Below are 21881 nucleotides of genomic sequence, written 5' to 3' on the forward strand. Positions count from 1 at the left end.
ATATCTTCCAAGGGCATACAAGATAGTACCTTCACACATGACATATTTAATCATTACAAAGAAATTGCATATCTAAAGTCTAACGTATTTGTTTCATTATTTACTACAGGAAATTAGTATTTGTGTAACGGCTTTATATGACCATGTAGTCCTCTAAAAAAGAATGCACATTCACTGCTATGTACATCAAATGGGCCCTTTAAACAAAAACATTCTTGTATCAAGTGTCTAAGGCTACATCTACATTACAGAGGACAATTGAAGCTGCCACTGTCAATCCTCTAGGGTTTGAATTAGCGGATCTAGTTTAGACAGCTAATTTGAACTGTCTAAGGGGTGCTCCGGTCAATTCTGGTAGTCCTGGTTCCACGAGGAGCAAGAGAACTCTAAGGGAGAGTATTGTAGACAGCACCAAAAGCTGTATCCTGCATTGTGGACATCACCAAAAGCCCAGCTAAGGTACTTCAACTTCAGCTACGCAATTAATTTGACTTTGTCTCGTAGTATAGACATAACCTAAGGGAGCAGCACTATGTTGATCTTGAATTCAGATAACTTACCTGCTGCTAATTCTGTGGCTGATAAAGGCTATCTGAGTTTAACTCATGAAAGAAATAGGACAACAAGGATATGAGGAAACAATGAGACTTTTAAAAGTAGAGGAGGGAAAGAATTTATAAAGAACAGCCATTCTAAGAAGCAGGCAGGTGCTCTTTTCATTTTGGGATGCATTTGCATTTTTAGCACCATTCCCTGACTTATGGAATGTAATAATTCACTCTTTATTTTCCTTTTCAGGGATATGAGCAGCATGCAGCACTTTCTAAAGAAAGCTGTAGAAATATGTAAGTATTGTGGATTCTGATGGCTGCAGATGGAAACCATTTAATTTTAACCAGCTACTGAAGCATAAAACTGCTTCCTGAAAGGATAGGGTAGGGTTTAGAAAAAGATACATTCTCTTTTACATTTTAACTGCAGTATTGTGTCATAGGATCATATCTCTTTGTTTAGTATATAGAATCATACAAGTATGATGATGTGATGAAATATAAGCACCATAAATATAGATCAAATGTAAAGATCTACACCCTTTTTGCAGAACAGCTATTTTTTTTATATAATAAGCATAGTGATACCCTTAAGGACTTTAGGTAAGCATAAGCGGTGGCAACGTCCAAGGTTATTTCAGATACATAAGTACATTAATTTCACACACTAGCATTATTCATACATACATTGTAGATTCCCCCCACCCTTTTCTGAGCTGCCAGGTTCACATTAAAACAAATTATTATTTTGTGTACAGAAAATCTAGAATAATAGCAGCTTTAGAGAGCAAAACATGAAAACATATTTACACAGAACAGAAATGCTTAGCTACGGCAATGACAGAGAAAATGATTAGATAAAGACATAGAAAGCACTGCAACTAATGAAGGACAAACTAATCTCTGTAATATATCATCACAAATTCTTCTGAATACTAAGGATTAAATTATGTCCTCAGTAATAGATACACAAACCTTTTGGCTAGGAAGAGAGTTGGGCTCAGTAATACCTAAAACTAGATCTTTCCAGATGTTATATTTTGATGTAAGTGATAATAAAATAATGTCCTTATTTTTAATTAAACCTATAGTTTTTTGGTAAATACATTAAATGTTTTATATTTATTCTAAATAAAGTGCAAACTTGGAACATTATACATGAATATTGTTAGTTTAATAAAATATGTACAACATGTTTAATAGAATTACATGTTTCACAATGTTACCAACTTTTTAATTACACAAAATGGAACTGCCCCCCTCTTCTCTGAGCCCCACCTTCACTCTCTCCATCTCCCCTCTCTCTGTCTTTCGCTCTTCCCCACCTCACTCACATTCACCAGCTTGGTGCAGGGGGTTGGGATGCAGAAGGGGATGAGAGCTGCAGCTGGTGGTGTGGGCACTTGGTCTGGGTCAGGGATGAGTAGTTTGGGACATAAAAGGGTGTTCTAAGCTCAGGCAGGGAGTTGAGGTGCGGGGGAGATTGAGAGCTCCAGCTGGGGTTATGGGCTCTGCAGGGGGCCAAGGATGAGGGGTCTGGAGTGCTGGAGGGGGCTCAGGGCTGGGACATGGTGTTGGAGTCTTGGGGGAGTTGGCAGGAAGGAGTTTGGATGCATGAGACTACTCTGGGCTTTACAAGCAGTTGAGGGTGTCAGCAGCATTTACCATGGCTTCCAGGAAACAGCCACCAGGTCCCTGAGGCCCTTAGGCACAGGCAGGCTGTGTCCATATGCTGTCCTCATTCTCACAGGCACCATCCCTACAGCTCTCATGGGTCGTGGCTCCCAGACAATGGGAACTGTGGAGCTGGCACTCCTTGTGCTTCCCCCACCTCTGAGTGATGGCTCCACAAATCCCATTGGATATGACCCATGACCAATGGGAGCTGCAGGGGCAGCACTTGTGGATGAGAGAGCAGCACCCAGAGAGAATCTCCCTGTACTTAAACAAAAGACAGAACCACAAAAGTTCATCACCTATTAAACCATCTTGTTAGTCTTTAAAGTGCTACATAGTCCTGTCTTTTGTTTCAGCTGCACCAGACTAACACGGTTACATTTCTATCACTATTCCCTGTACTTAGGAGTTGTGGGGACTTAGCATCTGCTAATGGGAGCCACATAGACTAAGGCAGGTAGGGATCCTGTCATAGCCCAAGGCGCCTGCTGCACTGGGGACTGGAGCTACCAGGGTTACTTTTTGACTGGGAGTTCCAGTAGAAAACTAGATGTCTGGCAATCCTAGCTTCACACAATCAGGCTACGTCTACATTACGAGCTTTTGAGGCTAATGAGGAACTCATTAGTATAAGTCACAATCTCATTTGCATATTTTCTGCAAATGAGAAAAGATTTTTTGCTAGGGGTTTTTGCGCAAAAACAAGCAGTGTGGACATTTCCTTTTTGTGCAAAACCCAAACACTCTCTCAATGACTTGACCACCTGCATTCTGCTACAAAGACCTTTTACATCTGCACTTGAAAGGGAATCCTCTGAACTGTCATTCATGTTAAAATTCGACACTTGCCAACAAGGACTTAACAAACATTTGAACTATCTCACCCATTACCAAGACAGTTTCTCCAATTATCACCTCTAATACCATTAACTCACAAACATCCCACTCTCCCTACCTCTAATATCATCAATTCACAGACACTTACCTTCCTTCCTTCCCCCCTCCCCCGCATCCCCCTCCTGTTCTGCAATGTGATTTGTCCTTTTCATATTTGTTCATTTTTTTAATTGTATCCTTTGGTATATATGGTTGTGACTACTTTCTTCCACTATTTGATCTGAGGAAGTGGGTCTGGCCCACGAAAGCTCATCATCTAATAAACCATCTTGTTAGTCTTTAAAGTGCTACATTGTCCTGCATTTTGCTAGGATTAAAATAGAGCCAGCCTTAGAATTAGGAATCCAAAAGTAACTCCTGTGTGATTCCTCATACCATTTAACCTAATAATTTGTTATAAACTCTACAAATACCTATCATCTATTCCAACCAAAGAGTGAAAAATATCAACAACTCAGAACTTTCTGAAGTCTTTACCCAAATTCTGTTCTTGCCAACAAGCACTCATCTTTAGCTTCAATTTTCCTCTGTGGTGCAGACGTACCCTTAGACACCTCATACATTCATAAGTATTATAATCCCCTTTCAACTGGTGGGGAAACTGAAATAAAGACCAGTTAAGAGACTTTCTTAAGCTCAGACAATGAGTCAAAAAGGTCAGGGATTGTATTTATGAGTAGAACTGGTTGGAAATTTTACTTCTGAATGATTTCTAATGGAAAATTCACCTTGAGTTTCCATTGAACAATTGTCTCCAGCTCTGTGGCTCACCCTTATCTTGGCAGCCCATCAGAGAGCAGCTGGGAGATATATTTCATTTTGGGAACACTGACACATCTCTGCAGGACTATTTTGGTATTTCTACAGCAAATTATTTCAGAATTTCATGTAAATGAAATTCCCAACCTGCTCTACACACTCTTCTGGTTCCTAGTCATGTGTTCATTTTTCCAGATCATACTTCTCTCTAAGTTTGACTATAGTCACTTTGGCTGTGGATCTTCACTACCAAAGCATTGTTATCAAAGAGGATAATCAGCATTATAAATGTCTGCTGCCCTTTGTGAGATTTTCCAGCTGACTGGAAGCAGTGCCCCATTGAAATAGAGGAGTTCCTGGCAATTACAGACCAGTAAGTCTAATGTCAGTACCAGGGAAACTAGTTAAAACTATAGTAAAAAATAAAATTGTCAGACACATAGGTGAACATAATTTGTTGGGGAAAAATCAGCACAGTTTCTGTAAAGTCAACATGCCTTCCTAATCTACTAAAGTATTTGAGGGGGTTAATAGACACGTGGACAAGGGGTATCCAGTAGATATAGCATATATAGATTTCCAAAAAGCCTTTGACAAGGTCCCTCACCAAAGGCTCTCAAGTAAATTAGGTTGTCGTGGGATAACAGGGAAGGTCCTCTCAGGGACTGATAACTAGTTAAAAGACAGAAAACAAAGGGTAGGAATAAATGGTAAGTTTTCAGAATGGAGAGAGGTAACTAGTGATGTTCCCCAAAAGTCTGTACTGGGACCAATCCTATTCAATCTATTTATAAATGATCTGGAGAAAGGGGTAAACAGTACGGTGGCAAAATTTGTAGATGATACTAAACTGCTAAAGAGAGTTAAGACCAAAGCAGACTGTGAAGAGCTTCAAAAAGATCTCACCAAACTATGTGATTGGGCAACAAAATGGCAAATGAAATGTAATGTTGATAAATATAAAGTAATGCACAGTGGAAAAAATAATCCCAGTTAAACATACAAAACGATGGGGACTAATTTAGCTACAGCTACTCAAGAGAGAAATCTTGAAGTCACTGTGGATAGTTCTCTGAAAACATCCACTCAATGTGCAGCAGCAGTCAAACAAGCAAACAGAATGTTAGGAATCATTCAAAAAGGGATAGAGAATAAGACAGAGAATAACTTATTGCCTCTATATAAAACTATGGTACACCCACATCTTGAATACTGTGTGCAGATATGGTCACTTTATCTCAAAAAAGACATACTGGCAGTGGAAAAGGTTCAGAAAAGGGCAACAAAAATGATTAGTGGTTTTGAATGGGTCCCATTTGAAGAGAGATTAAAAAGACTTGGACTTTTCATCTTAGAAAAGAGGAGACTAAGGAGGGTTATGATAGAGGTATATAAAATCATGACTGGTGTGGAAAAAGCGAATAAGGAAAAGTTATTTACTTGTTCCCAAAGCATAAGTATAATGTAGTGGGGGCTCCGTCCATTCTTGTTCACTCTGTTTTTACACCGTGTGTGTGCGTGTGTGTGTGTGTGTTGGGTGCCCATCGGAGGATGGGATCTCTAGCGGAGCACTCCTGCGGGGAGGCACATAGGGAATGGCCTAGGCCTGCCTGTCACCTGAGCTAGGTGGAGGATTCAGTCAGGTGACACTTTGCCTGGGAATCTGAACAAAAGAGGGGGCATGGCTACCTGGAGGCTAGATGACCAGTTGCTACGTCTGAAGTAGTTTTTAGCTGTCTGGGGGAGAAAAGAGCCTAGCTGGCCTGGGGGGGAGAGGGGGGAGGCGGGGGACCTGAGCTGGGGCTCTGGCCCCCCTCCCATTCCCCAAGATAGATTCTACTGAATGTTCCTGGTTCCTGTAACAAGAAGTCTGGGCTACGGTGTGTCCCTATGAACCAATCAACCTTCCGTTCTACTTTCTAGCTGAGAGTCATGTCTAGCTGCGGATAAGAGTGCAGGGCCCAGGGACTCCCCCACACTCCATGACAATAAGAACTAGGGGTCACCAAGTGAAATTAATAGGTAACAGGTTTAAAACAAACAAAAGGAAGTTTTTCTTCACACAGTGCATAGTCAAACTGTGGAACTCCTTGTCAAAGGATCTTGTGAAGACAAGGACTTTAACAGGGTTGAAAAGAGAACTATATACATTCAGGGAGGTTAGGTCTATCAATAGCTATTAGCCAGGATGGGTAGAAATGGTGTCCCTAGCATCTATTTTTCAGAGGCTGGAAATGGGTGACAGGGGAGGGATTAGTTGATGATTTCTTCTTCTGTTCATTCCCTCTGGGGCATCTAGCATTGACCACTGTCACAAGACAAGATCCTGGGCTAGATGGACCTTTGATCTGACCCAGTATGACCATTCTTATATTCTTATGAAATATAATTGTCTTTACCATTTTATTGTCTTCTTATTGAAGATTCCATATCGCAGTACATAAAGCTAAATGGCACTTAGGTAACATTACATGACATTTAATTATTTACTATCTATTGACCAAAAAGCATGTGATCTGCCTTTCTAAATCAGTCTGTCCTATGAATATAGTGGCTACATGCTCTAGTTCTTTTATTACACATTCTGGTATGTGCCTTTCATGACATCCCAACTTAATATGCAGTTTAAAAGAGCATATCTAGTCATGCAGTAATTATTGTGCTTGATTTTTTTTCTAATTTCAGGAAAGGGCAGAAAAATTGTGTAAAAAGATAGAGAAGAAGGGACAGAAGGGGCTAAGTAAAACACTAGGGGTATGTCTACGCTGCCACCCTAGTTCGAACTAGGGTGGCTAATGTAGACATTCAAACTTGCAAATGAAGCCCGGAATTTAAATATCCCAAGCTTCATTTGTATGTTCCCGGGTGGGTTCCATTTTTAAATGCCCGTAGTTCGGACTACCTGCCCGCAGCTACAGCGGCACAGACTAGGTAGTTTGAATTAGAGCTCCTAATTCGAACTACCATTAAACCTCGTAGTTCGAACTATGGGTATTTAAAAATGGCGCCCACCAGGGAACATGCAAATGAAGCCCGGGATATTTAAATTCTGGGCTTCATTTGCAAGTTCGAATGCCTACATTAGCTACTCTAGTTTGAACTAGGGTGGCAGTGTAGACATACCCTAAGGGTGCATCTACCCTGCACCCGTAGGTAGGTCTAAATAAGATATGCAATTTGAGCTACACAAATTGCATATTTTATTTCAATCTAATTTTGAAATGGCTTATTTTGAAATTTGGTGCTGTCTATACAGTGCCAAATTTCAAAATAAACCACTATTCTGAAACGTCCCTTCACCCTTGTAGAACAAGGGTTACAGGGACGTTGAAATAACAAGCATGTTTCTTCAAAATCTATTTCAAAATATCGGATTCAAAAGACACAGAATAGCTACTTTGGGATACCTCTGGAATCCCAAAATAGTGCCACAGTCTAGACATACCTTAAGAAGTCAGCTCATGGTATGTGAATTATAGCTAGTACTGAGTGCATAACATAATAAGGAAACCTTCTGAATCACATAACTTTCTGGATTAAAAAAACCTTGGTTTTAACTATTAATCCAGCATTCTGAGCTGCTGGGTGTTAAAGTTCTATCACAAAGAAACTCTGTGAAATGGCATTGTAGCCAATCACATTTTTTTTTAATTTTTCTGGTCATGGTTGCAGTTACCAGTCACAAAAAGAAATCAAAATGACAGTTGGATAGAAGAGAAAGATATTATACAAAAAGTACATGTAATGCAAACAATTCAAATGGATGCACTTACTGCCATCATAGTTGAGTGTGGCAAATTTGGCCTGTTTCTCTGCACAGCCTGCACTGTTGCACACTCTCATTTGAAGTTCATACCAAGTTGCTTCCTGGAGGTCATATAGTATGTAGGACTTAGAAAGTGATGTCCTCTGAGCCGTTGTCCAAACTGTGGTCCGAAATGGCCTATACTCCAGAGTAAAGGAGGTGATTGGACAACCACCATCATTCCAGCCAATAAGGTTCAATCTCACTCGAGTGGTGTTAATACTGGCAAAGAGTTCTTGTTCTTTGGAAAATTGTGGCTCTAAGAGAAAGTAAACTTTAATTGAAATACTTAAATAAGGAATAATTGATGAGGGTCCTATTTTTATCCTAAATCATTCTTAAAGTGTCCATTAATCAGCAAAGATTTCTCCCCTAGTTTTAAAGGTTTTTTTTTCTGAGACCCAAATTTTGAAACCTAGGAATAGTGTGCATGTACTTCTATGTGGTCCTGATATGCACAAGTCAGTTTGAAAGTCTAGAACAAACATGTCAGAATGGAGAATACAGTTATTCACTGCTGCATAAAAAAACTCCCCAAATTTGTAGGAAACTAAGTGAAAGTGTCAGAGAAAGACAGGTAAACTTGGAGAAAAATTCTAAATTAATGAATTGCCCACTAGTGCTATATTTGAGATAGAACTGATCAAAATTTTTCAGCCACAAATTGTTCCTGATAGCATGCAAGGTTTCCTGAAAATCAAAATACTGCTTGGGAAATTGTTAATGTTGACACAATTTTCTCTCAAAACAAAACACAAACAAAAGCATTAACATGTTGACATTTTGAAATGAAACATTTTGTTTAAAAATGTCTATTTTATTTTTTCATATTTCTGAATCTAAATTTTGCATTCCCGAAAAGAAGTTGATATTTTGGCTTTTCATCCCATTTCAGGATCAAAACAAATGTTGAAATACTGTAAGATTCCATGGTATGGAAATTCCATTTTCTGACTGGCTCTACTTAGAAGCATATGGGTAAGTCCATTTAATGGTAGAGGGAACAGACAGTACACCTTTAAGTTTACAAAAAAGGACAGCTATGCTAAAAGCTCCAAATTCAGAAGTAAAATTTTCCAAAACATTTTGGCACATTATTCCAGTTAAATCAAGACAGAAAAGCAGCTAAGGTACATATAAGGGCTTCAGAGCTAACTTCTTTTATCAAGATAGACACAGCTGGAACTGTTTTCAAACAGACAAGGGTAAGTGAGGTTAATGACCATTTCTTCCTAACAGTCTCTCCCAACTTCAAACACTCTTGTTTCCTCCCACAACCTGAATTGGAATCTGTGTAACTTGAAGGCTTATTCCTTCCATTAATAAAAATTGCTCCAATAGAAGATATTAACTCACCCATTTTGTCTCTCTCATGCCCAGGAACCAACATGGTTAAAATAAAAATGCAAACAAATGTTTTCAAAAGCAATAACAAAATACTCAACACAACTACAATTGGAATATCTGTGGTTCTCTTTCTAACCATAACAGAATTACATCTAGAGCATGATGAGAGTTCACACACTCATTAGCTGTTGGAGTAAAGAGGACACCAATTCAGTACCTTTTCCAAGTGTTTTGGCCTCTATGATCTCACTGATGCGTCCTGGTCCCACTCCATTCTGAGCAGTCAGTGTGAACTTATACCAGGTGCCACATTTCAAGGTCTCTAAACGATAGGATCGTTCACTAGGGCTAATAGGAAAACTACCCCACTGCTCACTATTATCTTCAGAGTACTGAAGTATGTAACCTGAAAGAAAAGCAAAGACAATGATAAACCCGCTACCTAACTTCTTTAGAAGATATGCATTCACCAATTTTGCTGAATATGTCAAGATGTTATAAAAGCGTTTTATATTAGGGAACCCTTTTGCACAGCAAGATATTGAACTCTCTTCTTACTGGCTAGTTCCAATAAAGTGTGAGTAATATACCTATTACTTGTGCACCAGTTCCTGCAACCATTTCAAATGATACTGTTTCAGTATTTTGGCTTCAAGTGGAGAAGGAGAGAGGCATGTTTTAAAACACTTTTTGCCAAGCAGCACAGACCAACGGATGGACCTAGATTAGGGATGTTAAATATCAGTTAATTGAATAGTCGATTAACCTCATGAATTCTTGTCAGTTACTCAACTATTCTATAGTCCCCAGAGTGGGGCTGGCAGCTAGCGTGCTCTGGCCTCACTCCCGAGGAGCCCCCTGCCACGCAGCACTGCTGCCTCTCTATTAGTGATAGCAGCATGGGGTGCCAGGCGAGAACTGGTCCACAAAGGGAGCTAGTTTAAAAAAACAGCCCCCCTTGCAGACCAGCTATCTGTCGCCCCACGCTGCTGCCTCTCATACAGAGGAAGCAGCATGGGATGGTAGCAGTCCCTGACCGGGGAGACTGAGCTCCTGGGTCCAGAGAGAGCTGGAACTGAGCCGGGTTGCCTGCCCACCTGGCTCTTAATACACTTTAAATGCAGAGCTGCAGTGGAGATAGGTCCTGGACCCGGTGCAAACCATGACTGAACTGGGCTGCAGGCCATCCTGCTAAAAAATTTACTAGCAAGGAGGCAGGAGGGGGAAATGTGTGTTGTCTATAGCATTAACCTATAAACTTTTGCTTATCGATGAATCAACTATACTGTTACATCCCTAATCTAGATCCCAAAATGGATTTCCAAAGGCTGCATGTACAAGCAGTAAAAGTCACTGGAGAACAATTGGGGAAGGCTGAAATATAGAGTAAAATGATAATCAAAAGAAACTGCATTTTGCTGTAAGATGTTATCATTGTCTACTGCAGATTTGGATCCTGATAATATGTGGAGTTTTTTTCTATTGCAGTTGTTCATTATTACATAAAGAGACCATAATTTAGTTGCAGTTAACCTTAATTCTGTTACCTCGGATAGAACTACCACCATTGTCTCCAGGTATCCAAGAAAGAGTGATAGAAGAAGATGTGGTTTTGGACACAGTAAGTCTTGGCTGGTCTGGTGGCACTGGATGGGAAAGAGTTAAAAACAGAAAATAGATTCAGATGATTATGCATAACTTTAAACCATTATAACAGACATTTATCAAATAACTGTTTTGTATGGCAAAAAATGCAAATTATTTCTGTCAAAATGTCTGTATAATTGACATCCTCAGACAAGCTCTCATTTTTATATTTAAATTTCTATACAATTTTCTCTTTCATTTTTCTCACTTTCCCCCACTTTTTCCTCTGAACATCTGTATTTCTCAGCACTACTGTCCTGCAGGATCTTCTCCCCAATGACAAAGAACACATTCGCCCTCACAAGATTACTTTCTAAGAATTTTCATGCCTGCTTTAAGTGCAATGCCCGAATTTTCAGCTGATAAAATAAATGGCACATGCAGAGATGTGTTTGAACCAAATAGTGGTAATTGCACAGGCAAGAACAGGTACATACACATTTTTAGTTCAGCTTCATGTGCTGAAAATTTAGTCATGTGCTGTAAAAGGCAAAGGAGAGGAGTATCTCTGCCTAGAAAAAACCCAGTTTCCTATGCCCCAAAACATCTTAATTACTTAACAGTACGAATGCTTCAGAAAAAGTAAACTCTATATATTGAAAGGAAGATTGTTTACCCCAGAAGTGCTGTGCCATTGTTCCCTTATTCATTTTGGTTTGGTACATTTTACTGAGAGTTAATGAACATATTACACACTAAAAGATAGAACATACAATTTTTCATCATAGTTCTCACCTTCTCGATCTAAGATCCCACATACGCATGGATGACAAGCAATATGGGCCCCGTGGTGCCCTGGCACAAGGAATATTTCTGGCCTAGGGTTGGGCTCCAGCAAAACTTGTCACCTGTTGCCCCCTGCACTCCCTGTTTCCCATATACCCTGCCCCCCTACTGCCCTGCACGCTTCTTCCATACATCCCCCAGCCAGGGGCGGCCCTAGACTAGCTGCCAGAGCCCTAGGCGAACCATGCAATCGGCGCCCCCACCTCCAAACCCTTCAATGATATTGCGCCACCATTTGGCTCCCCATTTAACTTGGCACCCTAGGCGACAGCCTAGTTCGCCTATATGGACAGGCCACCCCTGCTCCCAGCTCTACCAGCTGCTTAAAATACCCAGGGCCCTTGCCACTGCAGATGGCCTAGAGCAGCATCCTGCTGCATGCTCCTCACGACTGCTAGCATGTGACTCACTGACGCCCGAGAGAGGAATATTCTCTGTGCTACGTGCAGCTAGCCAGGCTGTGCTGTCGATGGTGGTGGCAGTGAGGCTCCTGGGGCACTTTAAGTTGCCTGGGTCAGGCGTGGCACCTCATCCCCTTCCCCCACCTGTCCTTGTGTGCACCCCACTCCCTTCAGAGTCTTCATCCTCTCCCCCCACCCACCTGTCCTGCCCTCAAACTTGCTTTCTCCGTCAAGTCCCCAAACTCCCTCCCAGAGCCTGCATCCTAGATCTCCATATGCACCCAAACTCCCTCTCAGAGCCAGCCGTTTTCTGAATCCCAGTACTTGCTATAGCACAGGGTCTACTCCCAAGCTCCTTCCCAAAGCCTTCACCCCCACCCAAACTTCCTCTCAGAGTCTTGGGAGGTGAGCGGGAGAGAGAGGGTGAGTGGGGGAAGGGTGTGGGCTCTGGGCATTCTGGACACCACCAAAATTTCTGCCAACCTGTCACCCCTGCACACATTAAATACCAACCTTCCTTTATTCAAAGGAATTAATAGTGATTTGTTTTTAGTTACTGCAGTTTAATAACTCTGGGAGTATACAATTATGAGAGCCCGTACTAGAATATAAGAAACGAGACTTCCGGTTACTGTTATTTCTGTCTCATATTACCCTATTGTGATCATGTTTCAGACATTACAAACAAGCACTTTTGCTGGATTTTAGGTGAGTTCATGTATTCACTGATGCTTGTTTCCCAGTTTAAATGATAGGGATACTTAGAAATGCTTACACTGCCATAGAGACCACTTCTCTCTTTGTGTTCTAAATTGCTGGGCAGTTTGAGCTGACAATTTTGAGGATAGTATATCTGGGGACAGGGAAGAGAGTGTTTTCCAAAGTGTGATCCATGTGCTCAATCCAGCAGTAATTTTCCCCAAACCTGATTAGTTTTTGATAATTAAAGCCCATTGCAAGGGTCTATTTTGTTGAGGGATCTTGTGAATGCATGTGCATATTGCTGGCTTTTGTTAACATGAGCGTTATACACATTTTCACATTGTTTGTGCACCCAACAATACCATGTTGGGTAACTGTATACATTTTAAAATATTATAGCAGGTACCTGGTAATACCTGTTAAATAAGACTATAGTAGGGGAAAATATGAATATCCCCTCCAATAGTCACCATAGCTTTCCGTACATTTCTCCTTTCATCATGAAATGTTTCATGCTAGGTCTCAGTCAAGCAAAATTTGATTTTGGATGTGTAAATAAAACTCCTTCAGCTATTGTTAAATTTTTTAAACCTTAAAATTATATATTAAATGGTGAAAACATAAGATGCTATTTTCCTTGTAGAGCTCTCAAAACCAACTGAAAGTGAACATTTTGGGCTTGATTCTGCACATGCTTATGCATATGCTTAACTTTAAGTGCATGAACAGTCATATTGAGGCCAATGACTATCATATTAATTTTTAGCTTGCAAAATGCGTACCATAAAATATACAGGATGATACATTGAAAAGCAGCCTAGTTTACCATTACTAGCCAAACCCTTCTTTGGATTAGCAATGTCTTGTTTTTGAATATTTAAATTTTCAAAAATATTAATGTTTGTACAAAGACATGCAGACATACAACTTAAATATATATTACATGCGTCTTACATATTAACCAGTAGCCATGATAAGACTGTAAAATACAATTACATAAGAGGTCCAATTGGCTTACCTTGTACCTGCAAATTCAAAATAATTTCATCTGATCCCCAGTTGTTACTAGCCACACAGCTGTAATATCCAGAATCCTCTGCTTTCACAGTACGGATAACAAAGCTGCCATTGCTAAAGATGCTTCTTCGCCCATCAATCGTCACTAGACTGGGTGTCCCGTTACTACCTCACAGGAAACAAAATGCATACATTAAAGAAGTTACAATCGGATTAAATCAAACATAAGAAGAAGCCAGGACCCTCTTTAGTTCAAGCAGCACTGGAAGCATGTTGCTGGAGAATGCCAATGGTCAGTATTTGGATAGGGAATCCCCAGGCTATGGTTTGGAATATAAAGGGTTACAAAATAGCTCCTTCCTTAATTATCTGCCACTTTAAAAAGTGCAGTCAACTTGAGGCATAATGTAAATTAAAGTAGCAAAACGCATCAAAGTCACTGGTATGTGACATAGATTTCTCCCTCATAACTCCTAAATATCACTGCTGATCCAATATTTGGATCAAATTATTGCCCTTACTGTCACAAGCATGGATCTCCAATGCATGACCAATATGTTTATAAAAGAGCAAACACGCGTGATTATTTCTTTTTAGAAGATTACTGTTATTGGCATTTACCATGGATTTTAATTCACATTAGCAACACAATGATTACTGACATGACAGTTATATTCCCCGAACCTTGATATCTAAATAACAATCAAAACTATATTTAAAGTTTTTAATATTTACTTTTCCCCTCATTTTCAGTACCTTCTAACCCTTATAGTCAACAAATTTTAGTCCATTGGACATTCTAAACTTCACTTCTGCAGCTGTGCCCATTCTCTACATTGTGAAGCAAGGGTAGATTCCTCCTGACACATTCATATAGTGTCATGCACACGCTCGCTGCATGATTTTCAGCTGAAGTGTCTTATTCAAGCTGCACATATAGTTGCTGGTTACCTATCCTTCATCCATTTGACTGTAGGAGATGGGTCCCCAACGGCCTTGCAAGGAAGGACGATATCCTTCATCCATGGGGTTGTTACTGTGCCACTGAATGTCAGAATTCTGGCTGGAGCTGAACAATAAGAAGAGGAAGACTGAAACAGAGAAGCTCTTTTCCATACATTCGTTGGAGTAAGAACACACAAATGCAAACATAAATATTAAAAGGAAAAGCCCACTTGCTCCAAGCTATGTATCTATGAAATTAATTATTTTCAACCCACATTTTCAGCTATTTATTTAAACACATATTTTAATATCTGGAGGAAAGAAGATTGGGGGTGGAAGAGCCTTGAAGAAGAATAAATACCCAAAGCTTTTAATCACTGAGCCCTCTTTATTTTCCTATGAAAACTTAATCTTTTGTTTATCCATAGTTAGGAGCCAAAATGGAACATTATCTCAAAGAGATTCCTCCCTTCAAATTACCTGTATTTTCTGGTTGTCATGTCTACCACACGTAAGAATCTTAAAGGCACCAGTTACGGAAGAATATTTTATCAGCATCCTATGATATTGCCTAATTTCAGCTAGCAAAGAGAAAATCTTATTTACCTCAGTGAAGTGAAAGTGGAAAACACTCTGAATTTATCAAGAGAGTTGTTTCCAAATCTCTGTTATGAGTAATGCGTGTCTTCAATGACCGACATTCATTCCTCCAAAATTCAATATTGTTTTATTCCCTGTTCTTGCTATGAATGAGACTCATTTTTTACAAGTGTCAAGCCACCTTAAGCTTTGCCTGTATGGTCATATAGCCTCATTGCATATACTTTCATCTAAGGCCTCGTGTACACCAACCACACCATCAATCTACTTCTGCTATGCAAATCGTGCGTGCATAAGGTGGGTGGGGGCTGCTCTCTCATCAACACCAGTGTGGAAGTGCTTGAAGACTGAGTTACACATGATAAATCAATGGGCAATAGGTCAATTGCTGCAGGATCATTCCACTGCCTTGTATAGATAAGACCTAGGTAATCTTGTGATCAGAGCTTGTCCCAATATCTACTGTACCTTTGTAAAAATTTTCTTCCTTCTCATTTTCTAGCAGTTTGGGAATACAATAGGCTCTTTGGAAGCAGTCTTAGTTATTATCTATGTTTGCACCCAAAGCAATGTTAATGTAAAAAAGAAAATTATTACACCAGATAAAACACTGTCATCCTGAAGTCCAGCTAGATACCTACGTACCAACATAAGATTGTAAGTGGCACTGCTAGGATTCATATCCTGATGTGTGATTGTCAGTTAGGTATATATTTTCTGGCTCCACAAGGGAAAAAAGTGCCAATGATTAAATATGGTAGTGATGGACACTATACAAGTGCCTAAAATAGACAGACAGATTTTGACAATTAGGTTAATCTCCCCTAATGATACAGTGTTACATTAAAATGTATCCACAGTTGTGAAAATCAGTCAAGAGTTCATATCAGTAAAATGGATATTTGAGAGTAAAGATGCAATTTAGTGGAACTGCTCGTTAGTGACATACAGAGCCAGATCTTAAGCTGCACTAGTTTTGCATGCAACTCATCTGGAGGGAAAATGTGGTTTTATGTCACCTTTGTGCCCCCCCGCTCCCCGATCCCAAAGCCAGTCCCTGGTGCGAATTAGAATAGTCCTTTTTCTGATCTAAGTTGCTTCCTGTTGCAATGATACCCAAGGGGGCATTCTGGCAACTGGAGATCACTAGGAAAGAACAGAGTTCTGGTCATGGAAAATGTGATCACATACTTGCTAAAGTCAGCAAGGTATTCCATCTGAAAACATTCAGGTGGATGTGCAAGTTGTGTTCTCAAAAGCATGGACCTCAGACGATTTTAGAAATACAAGGCAAAATTTTAAAGGCACCTTCTATATTTGTTCTTGCAGCAGTCTGTGTCTACAGAATTGGCATTTGTGCAGTCAAAATGGGTAGTCTGCGTTGAAAATAAAGACTTGATATTGTATAGGAGGAATATATGTGGCACAGTAAATTTTAAAAATAGGAAGAGAGCAGTTGCCAGGACCAGGAAACTATTTGATAAGTTGGCTCATAGAAGAAACATTACTTTGCTGCACTTTAGCACGTGCTTGCTTTAACCATCAGTTTTAAAGGTTTCAGGCTGCAGCAGCAGCAGAATGTTCAACACAAGCCAATACATTGTTCTTTTCAGCATGCTCTGAGGAAGACTCGACTAAAACATTATAGTTAAAGAAGAGGAATTTTCTTTTGAATTGGAAAAGCTCAGTTTGACATTTTGAGTTGTGGGACCTTGAAAAACAGATTTGTCATTTTTAATAGATTCCTTTTGTGCTGCATAACACAAAGCTATTTATTATTCATTTCCCCCCCTTAAATCTGTACCAAAAAGCAACATGCTGAATTTGGATACAACTTCACTTCCTAGTGCTTTTGGAATACTGACCCTCTTCAATAGTGTATGTTTATCAGAACTGACAGTTAGTGATCCATTTTGTGCCAATTAGACAAACATGAATATGAGAGGCAGCATTGACTGTAACTGGGGTGTTTCATCTCAGTGGGTTCTTATCCTCTGCAAATAATATTTAAAGTAAAATCACACATAACAGAACAGATCTTGAAGAGTGAAGGGAAATTACTTCTGTGGGTTGCAGTGGGACTGCTGGGATTCATGAAGAGAAAATGAAGCCTTTTATTATATAATCATTTTGAATTGTGATGCCTAGATTCTCTTAATGTGCTATAGGAACCTAAGCTTATTAGTCCAAGTGGTCTCTTCAACAAACACACAAAATATCAGTTCTAATGATCAAGAGGAATGGATGTAAAATGACACTTAGACAGTAGGACTGCAGTATATTGCTGACAGAAAAGGCAACAGAGGCTACATCTAGACAGTAAGCTTCTTTCGGAAGAAGCTTTTCTGGAAGAGATCTTCTGGAAAAACTTTTTTCCAAAGAAAGTGTCCACACAGCAAAAGCACAATGAAAAAGCAATGATTGGATGCTATCTCACATTTAAGTTGTGATTACTGTGGATGGAGTGGCCACTAGGGCACTTGTGCTCTTCCCTGGGGGCCTCTTCTTTCAAAAAAACACTCGCTTCCGCATCCACACATGCCTTTTTCCAAAAAAGCTTTTTTGGCAAAAGGCTTCTTCCTTGTAGAAAGAGGTTTACCGCTGTCAGGAAAACCTCTCCATTCTTTTGACTTTCTGTCGAAAGACCACAATAGCAGCATGGACATAAATATAGTTTTTCCAGAAAAACTGCCCTGACATACCCAGACTGAAAATGCCCATTACAAGCAAACAGCAGTCAACAAATACCTGCTTATTCTACATCTGCAGGTAGTTCATTACCCTTGATGGGATGTTGGTTTCAGAGGTACTGCAAATTATATCACAGAAATGGCATGAAGAAATTAGTCAGTCCCAACAGTCTTACCACAGACTGAGCACCTGGAGTGAAATCCTGGGCTCACTGAAATCAATGCCAAACTCTCACTCTGACTTCAGTGGAGTCAAAAATTCACCCCCTCCCCCGGAGGATGTTTTTAAGCTACTCATTCTGTCTAAGAAAAAAAGCAGTCAATGAAGTCACTTATAATTTATCTACAAAATAGACCCCCTAAAGGCATCTAAAGTTTCAACAGCAACTGCAGTCCACTTTTGAGGAGAAATGGCAGGAAACTAGAATTCCTGTTCCATAGGAAATTCCAAAATTGCAAGAATAAGAAACAATTGTTCCAAAAAAGACCAGAAAGTAAAATAAAATTGCAAAATTTCTGAGAGCTCCTAAGCTCCTCTGTGCTGACTTACAATTTCTGTTGTTTTTTACTGCTATTTTGGACGAATGAAAGATCCATCTCTTGAAGAAAAAAATTGTTCATATAGCAGAAATCAAGTAAAAGGCCTCACCAGGGGATATCTATGATCTTAGCAACCTGCTTGTGCAGTTTACCTACTTTCTGAAGGCAGCTTCAAAAGTTAATTGCTCCCTAGGTTACAGATCAAATGTAAGGTCCCTGTGGATATTTCATTTGTGGTTATGATAGGATTTTTTTTGACCATTTTGTGCGATCTACATCATTAGGGTGCATAGCAGAAACACGTAACTTCACAGAAACACAAACCACTTGCAAACTGACAGAACGCAGCTCACAGGACATGCTTACAGTGTAAAAAAAGCAATACTACTTTTCTTTTAATTCACAAATTTTAACTTATAAAAGGACATGCTAAATCTGTACCACAAAGTAGAACCCTATGTGGATACAAAATTTCTATTTGCATCTGATCAATCAGCAATCCTCACATGATGTGCAGATATCCACAGATTTGCAGGGATTTTACCACAAAATGTGTATCTGCAGCCAATTCACAATTTGCAAAAATAGTCTGTGGACATTCACAGATTTGTAGGGTTCTACCATGAAATGCTTCACAAGAGCCGGTCAAACAGAAGCCTCCACACTAAATTTATACCATCTGATTGGATTGGTCACCCTACCAAACACAGCAGAGATTTGGCCAATGACAGTAGCTAATGAAATCAGATCGCTGCCCATTACCATTGCAGATTGCTGAGGAAGAAACAACATAATTCATGGAAAGACAAAATGCGAGAGAAGAGAGCTCACAGAGTAGGACATGTTAACAAATATCATAAAAGAAATAAGGGTCATATGGTTGGAACACACATAAAAGGAAGATGGGAGACCTGCTAAGCAATGACTGAACTGAGTATCAGAAGGAGGAAATAAAAAGTGAGGAAGGCCAAGCTAAAACTGGCCGAACACAGAGACAAAGGATACTGAATATGTTGGTATCACCTGGGAAGTATCATAATGCTGTAATCAATGGAGAAACTAGGCTGCCCAATTTGTCAGTGGCAGAGGAGGAACTAAGTTCTAAGGTAAGGGCCACTACTTTCCATACACTAGATACTCTTTTCATATTATTTATTTGCAAAGTAGATAGTAAAGCAGCTTGGAAATCCTTAATGCAAACATTTCCGTATAACTTAACTTCTAATAATCTTCTGAGTTGTCTAAAAAATACAAACTAACCTAGAAACAAACAAAATCCCAGTCAAATTCCTTAGAAAGCAATGGCTAGCTTTGAAATTATAGCAGGCATTTTGGAGTATAAAATACTTTGATCCTCACGAGTGAACTAAGAGAGCTATCAGCAGCTTACTGGCAAGTCTCAAATTAATTTACTGTGTTATCAGAACACCCGGCATGTGTGCAAAATGCCTACCATCCTTCTATTAGAGGACATGACATCATAATAGTGTAACTTTTGCTTTCATATGTTGCAATTTCGCAAGTCCTGACCTGGCATAAAACAGCTTTGTGTTCCTCTTTTCTCCCCCCAAAGGAGCTTCTCTCATATTCAGCTATGAACACTCTGTCCCTTGTCATTGCACCTGGGAGGAACAGAACTGCAGGCATGGAAGATAAGTCATGCCTCCTGAATTAATCACAGTTAAACTCAGGGACTATAGCCTGACACCTGATCTTGTACAGGGAGATGTGTAATTCCACCCCAAGAGAGAGGTAATCTTCTGAGGTCTGAGACCTGATGGGGATGGACTCCCTCCCTCCACAATATGTCCAATGTGGGGCACTAAACCCCCTCCTCCCCACACATACAGTTCTGTTATACTTGTTTTCAGCTGGGCTAGCTCAATGAAAGCTAAGGCAGGTATACCTCTGATTGGCATATAGACAGACCCTACAGTAAACTTAGAACTGAAACTTAGGCCATGTCTCCACTTACTGTGGCAAGGATCAATCTCCCAGTGGGTTGATTTAGTGGGTCTAATAAAAATCCTATCAATTGACCACTGATTGCACTCTCGTCCACTCTGGTATTCCACTGGAAGAAGAGTAATGGGAGTCAATAGGAATATTTCTCCCATTGACCCTGCACAGTGGGGATGCTGCAATAAGTTGAACTAGGGTACCTTGACTCCAGCTATGCTATTCAGGTAGCAAGAGTTGCATAGTTTAGTTTGACATCGCCCCCTAGGGCAGACCTGGCCTTAAAAATAAACAAACCAAAACACCAATTGCAACTGACTTATATTAGTTACTGGTTTTCTTAAAATACTGTTTTACGAAGGGCAGCATGTAGCTTGCATACCTTTTGCCAATGGTTCCACAGTGATAATTTCGCTGCTGTTGCCTCTTCCGGCAGCAGTCACAGCCACCACCCAGACACTGTACTGTCGATTCCGACTCAAGTTGGGGATTCTGTAGGAAAATGAGTCAGGAGAGGCTTCAAACTCGCTGATTACCTGTGATAGGAGAGACAAATGTTTCCAAACTAAAATAAACAGTATCTAGAGAAAGATGGTTGAATGGGGTAGCTCAAGGCTTTTACCTCCGGGCATTAGGTATGAATGATGGTAATCACTTCAAATAGACTGCACATGGTACTTAATAGGATAGAACTACATTTCACAATCATTTATTCAGTGAATTTAGACCTATTTTCTCTTTGCAAACTGTCTGTGCATAGATCTCAACTGTTATGACTTTGTTTCTTTTAACTGAGTTGACGAATAGTTTTAATTAACATATCTGACAATTGTGTTCTATGAATAGTTCTTATGAACACATTGCACAGTGGGTTGTAGTCAGATCACCCTGAGTGAATATTCATTCATTGGTCTGATTGGATAGTTGGCATTCACTTTACGTGTTTTGTCACGGGTCACCCAAGTCGTACAACACTGTTCCTATCTGTAAGGCAGAAATAGATATTTAAATGAGAAGTGTAAAATTATAAATGCAAATATAAGATCTTGATGTAGATTCACCCTGTAAACATCTGTATAAGTGCTAAAGGATGGAGGTTATCCTTGTATACATATGTCAATGTCGATTCGATTATTGAAATGTTTGTAAACTTAAAAATATGCAAGTTTGGCAATGTCTCAAAATGGAGTCTGAAACTCCATTTTGAATTTAGAACTCTTTCTGATAGCATCCATTTGAGTTATGCATTCTATCACGTTCACAGGTAGCTGTTAGAGTTTGAAAATAGCAACTCACCTACCTGTTGGAATTTACATAATCTATGAATATTCATAAGCATCCTGTTCTACCAATCAGTTTAAAACACGCCATAAAAGCATCCTTTAGTGTCCAATCATTTTAAACCTTAGGGTTCATGAATATGTATGAGCCAAAACTATAAAAGCTTCTGTCACACAGCAGTTACCTGTTGCGTCGGGGCGTCGGACTTAGGGATAGGTTAGGTTCTAGAGAGAGAGAGAGATCCTTCAAGTCTTGTCCTAGGTCTGATAGAATGAGA

General features: G+C 39.8%; 1 protein-coding gene across 1 annotated transcript in view; it reads right to left on the bottom strand.

Moving 5' to 3' along the window:
* Window positions 1-21881, bottom strand: part of DSCAM (DS cell adhesion molecule) — a 697767-nt gene that overhangs the window by 75113 nt on the left and 600773 nt on the right. Inside the window, exons 21-26 of the mRNA XM_075912112.2 lie at window positions 20706-20859; window positions 14541-14658; window positions 13591-13754; window positions 10584-10682; window positions 9254-9442; window positions 7658-7948 (exon numbers count right to left, since the gene is read on the bottom strand). Of these exons, the coding sequence (XP_075768227.1) occupies window positions 7658-7948; window positions 9254-9442; window positions 10584-10682; window positions 13591-13754; window positions 14541-14658; window positions 20706-20859 (1015 nt within the window). The remainder of the gene's footprint in view (window positions 1-7657; window positions 7949-9253; window positions 9443-10583; window positions 10683-13590; window positions 13755-14540; window positions 14659-20705; window positions 20860-21881) is intronic.

The sequence above is a fragment of the Pelodiscus sinensis genome, chromosome 1, assembly GCF_052426305.1.
Source record: "Pelodiscus sinensis isolate ZL-2025 chromosome 1, ASM5242630v1, whole genome shotgun sequence".
Taxonomy (NCBI): domain Eukaryota; kingdom Metazoa; phylum Chordata; order Testudines; family Trionychidae; genus Pelodiscus; species Pelodiscus sinensis.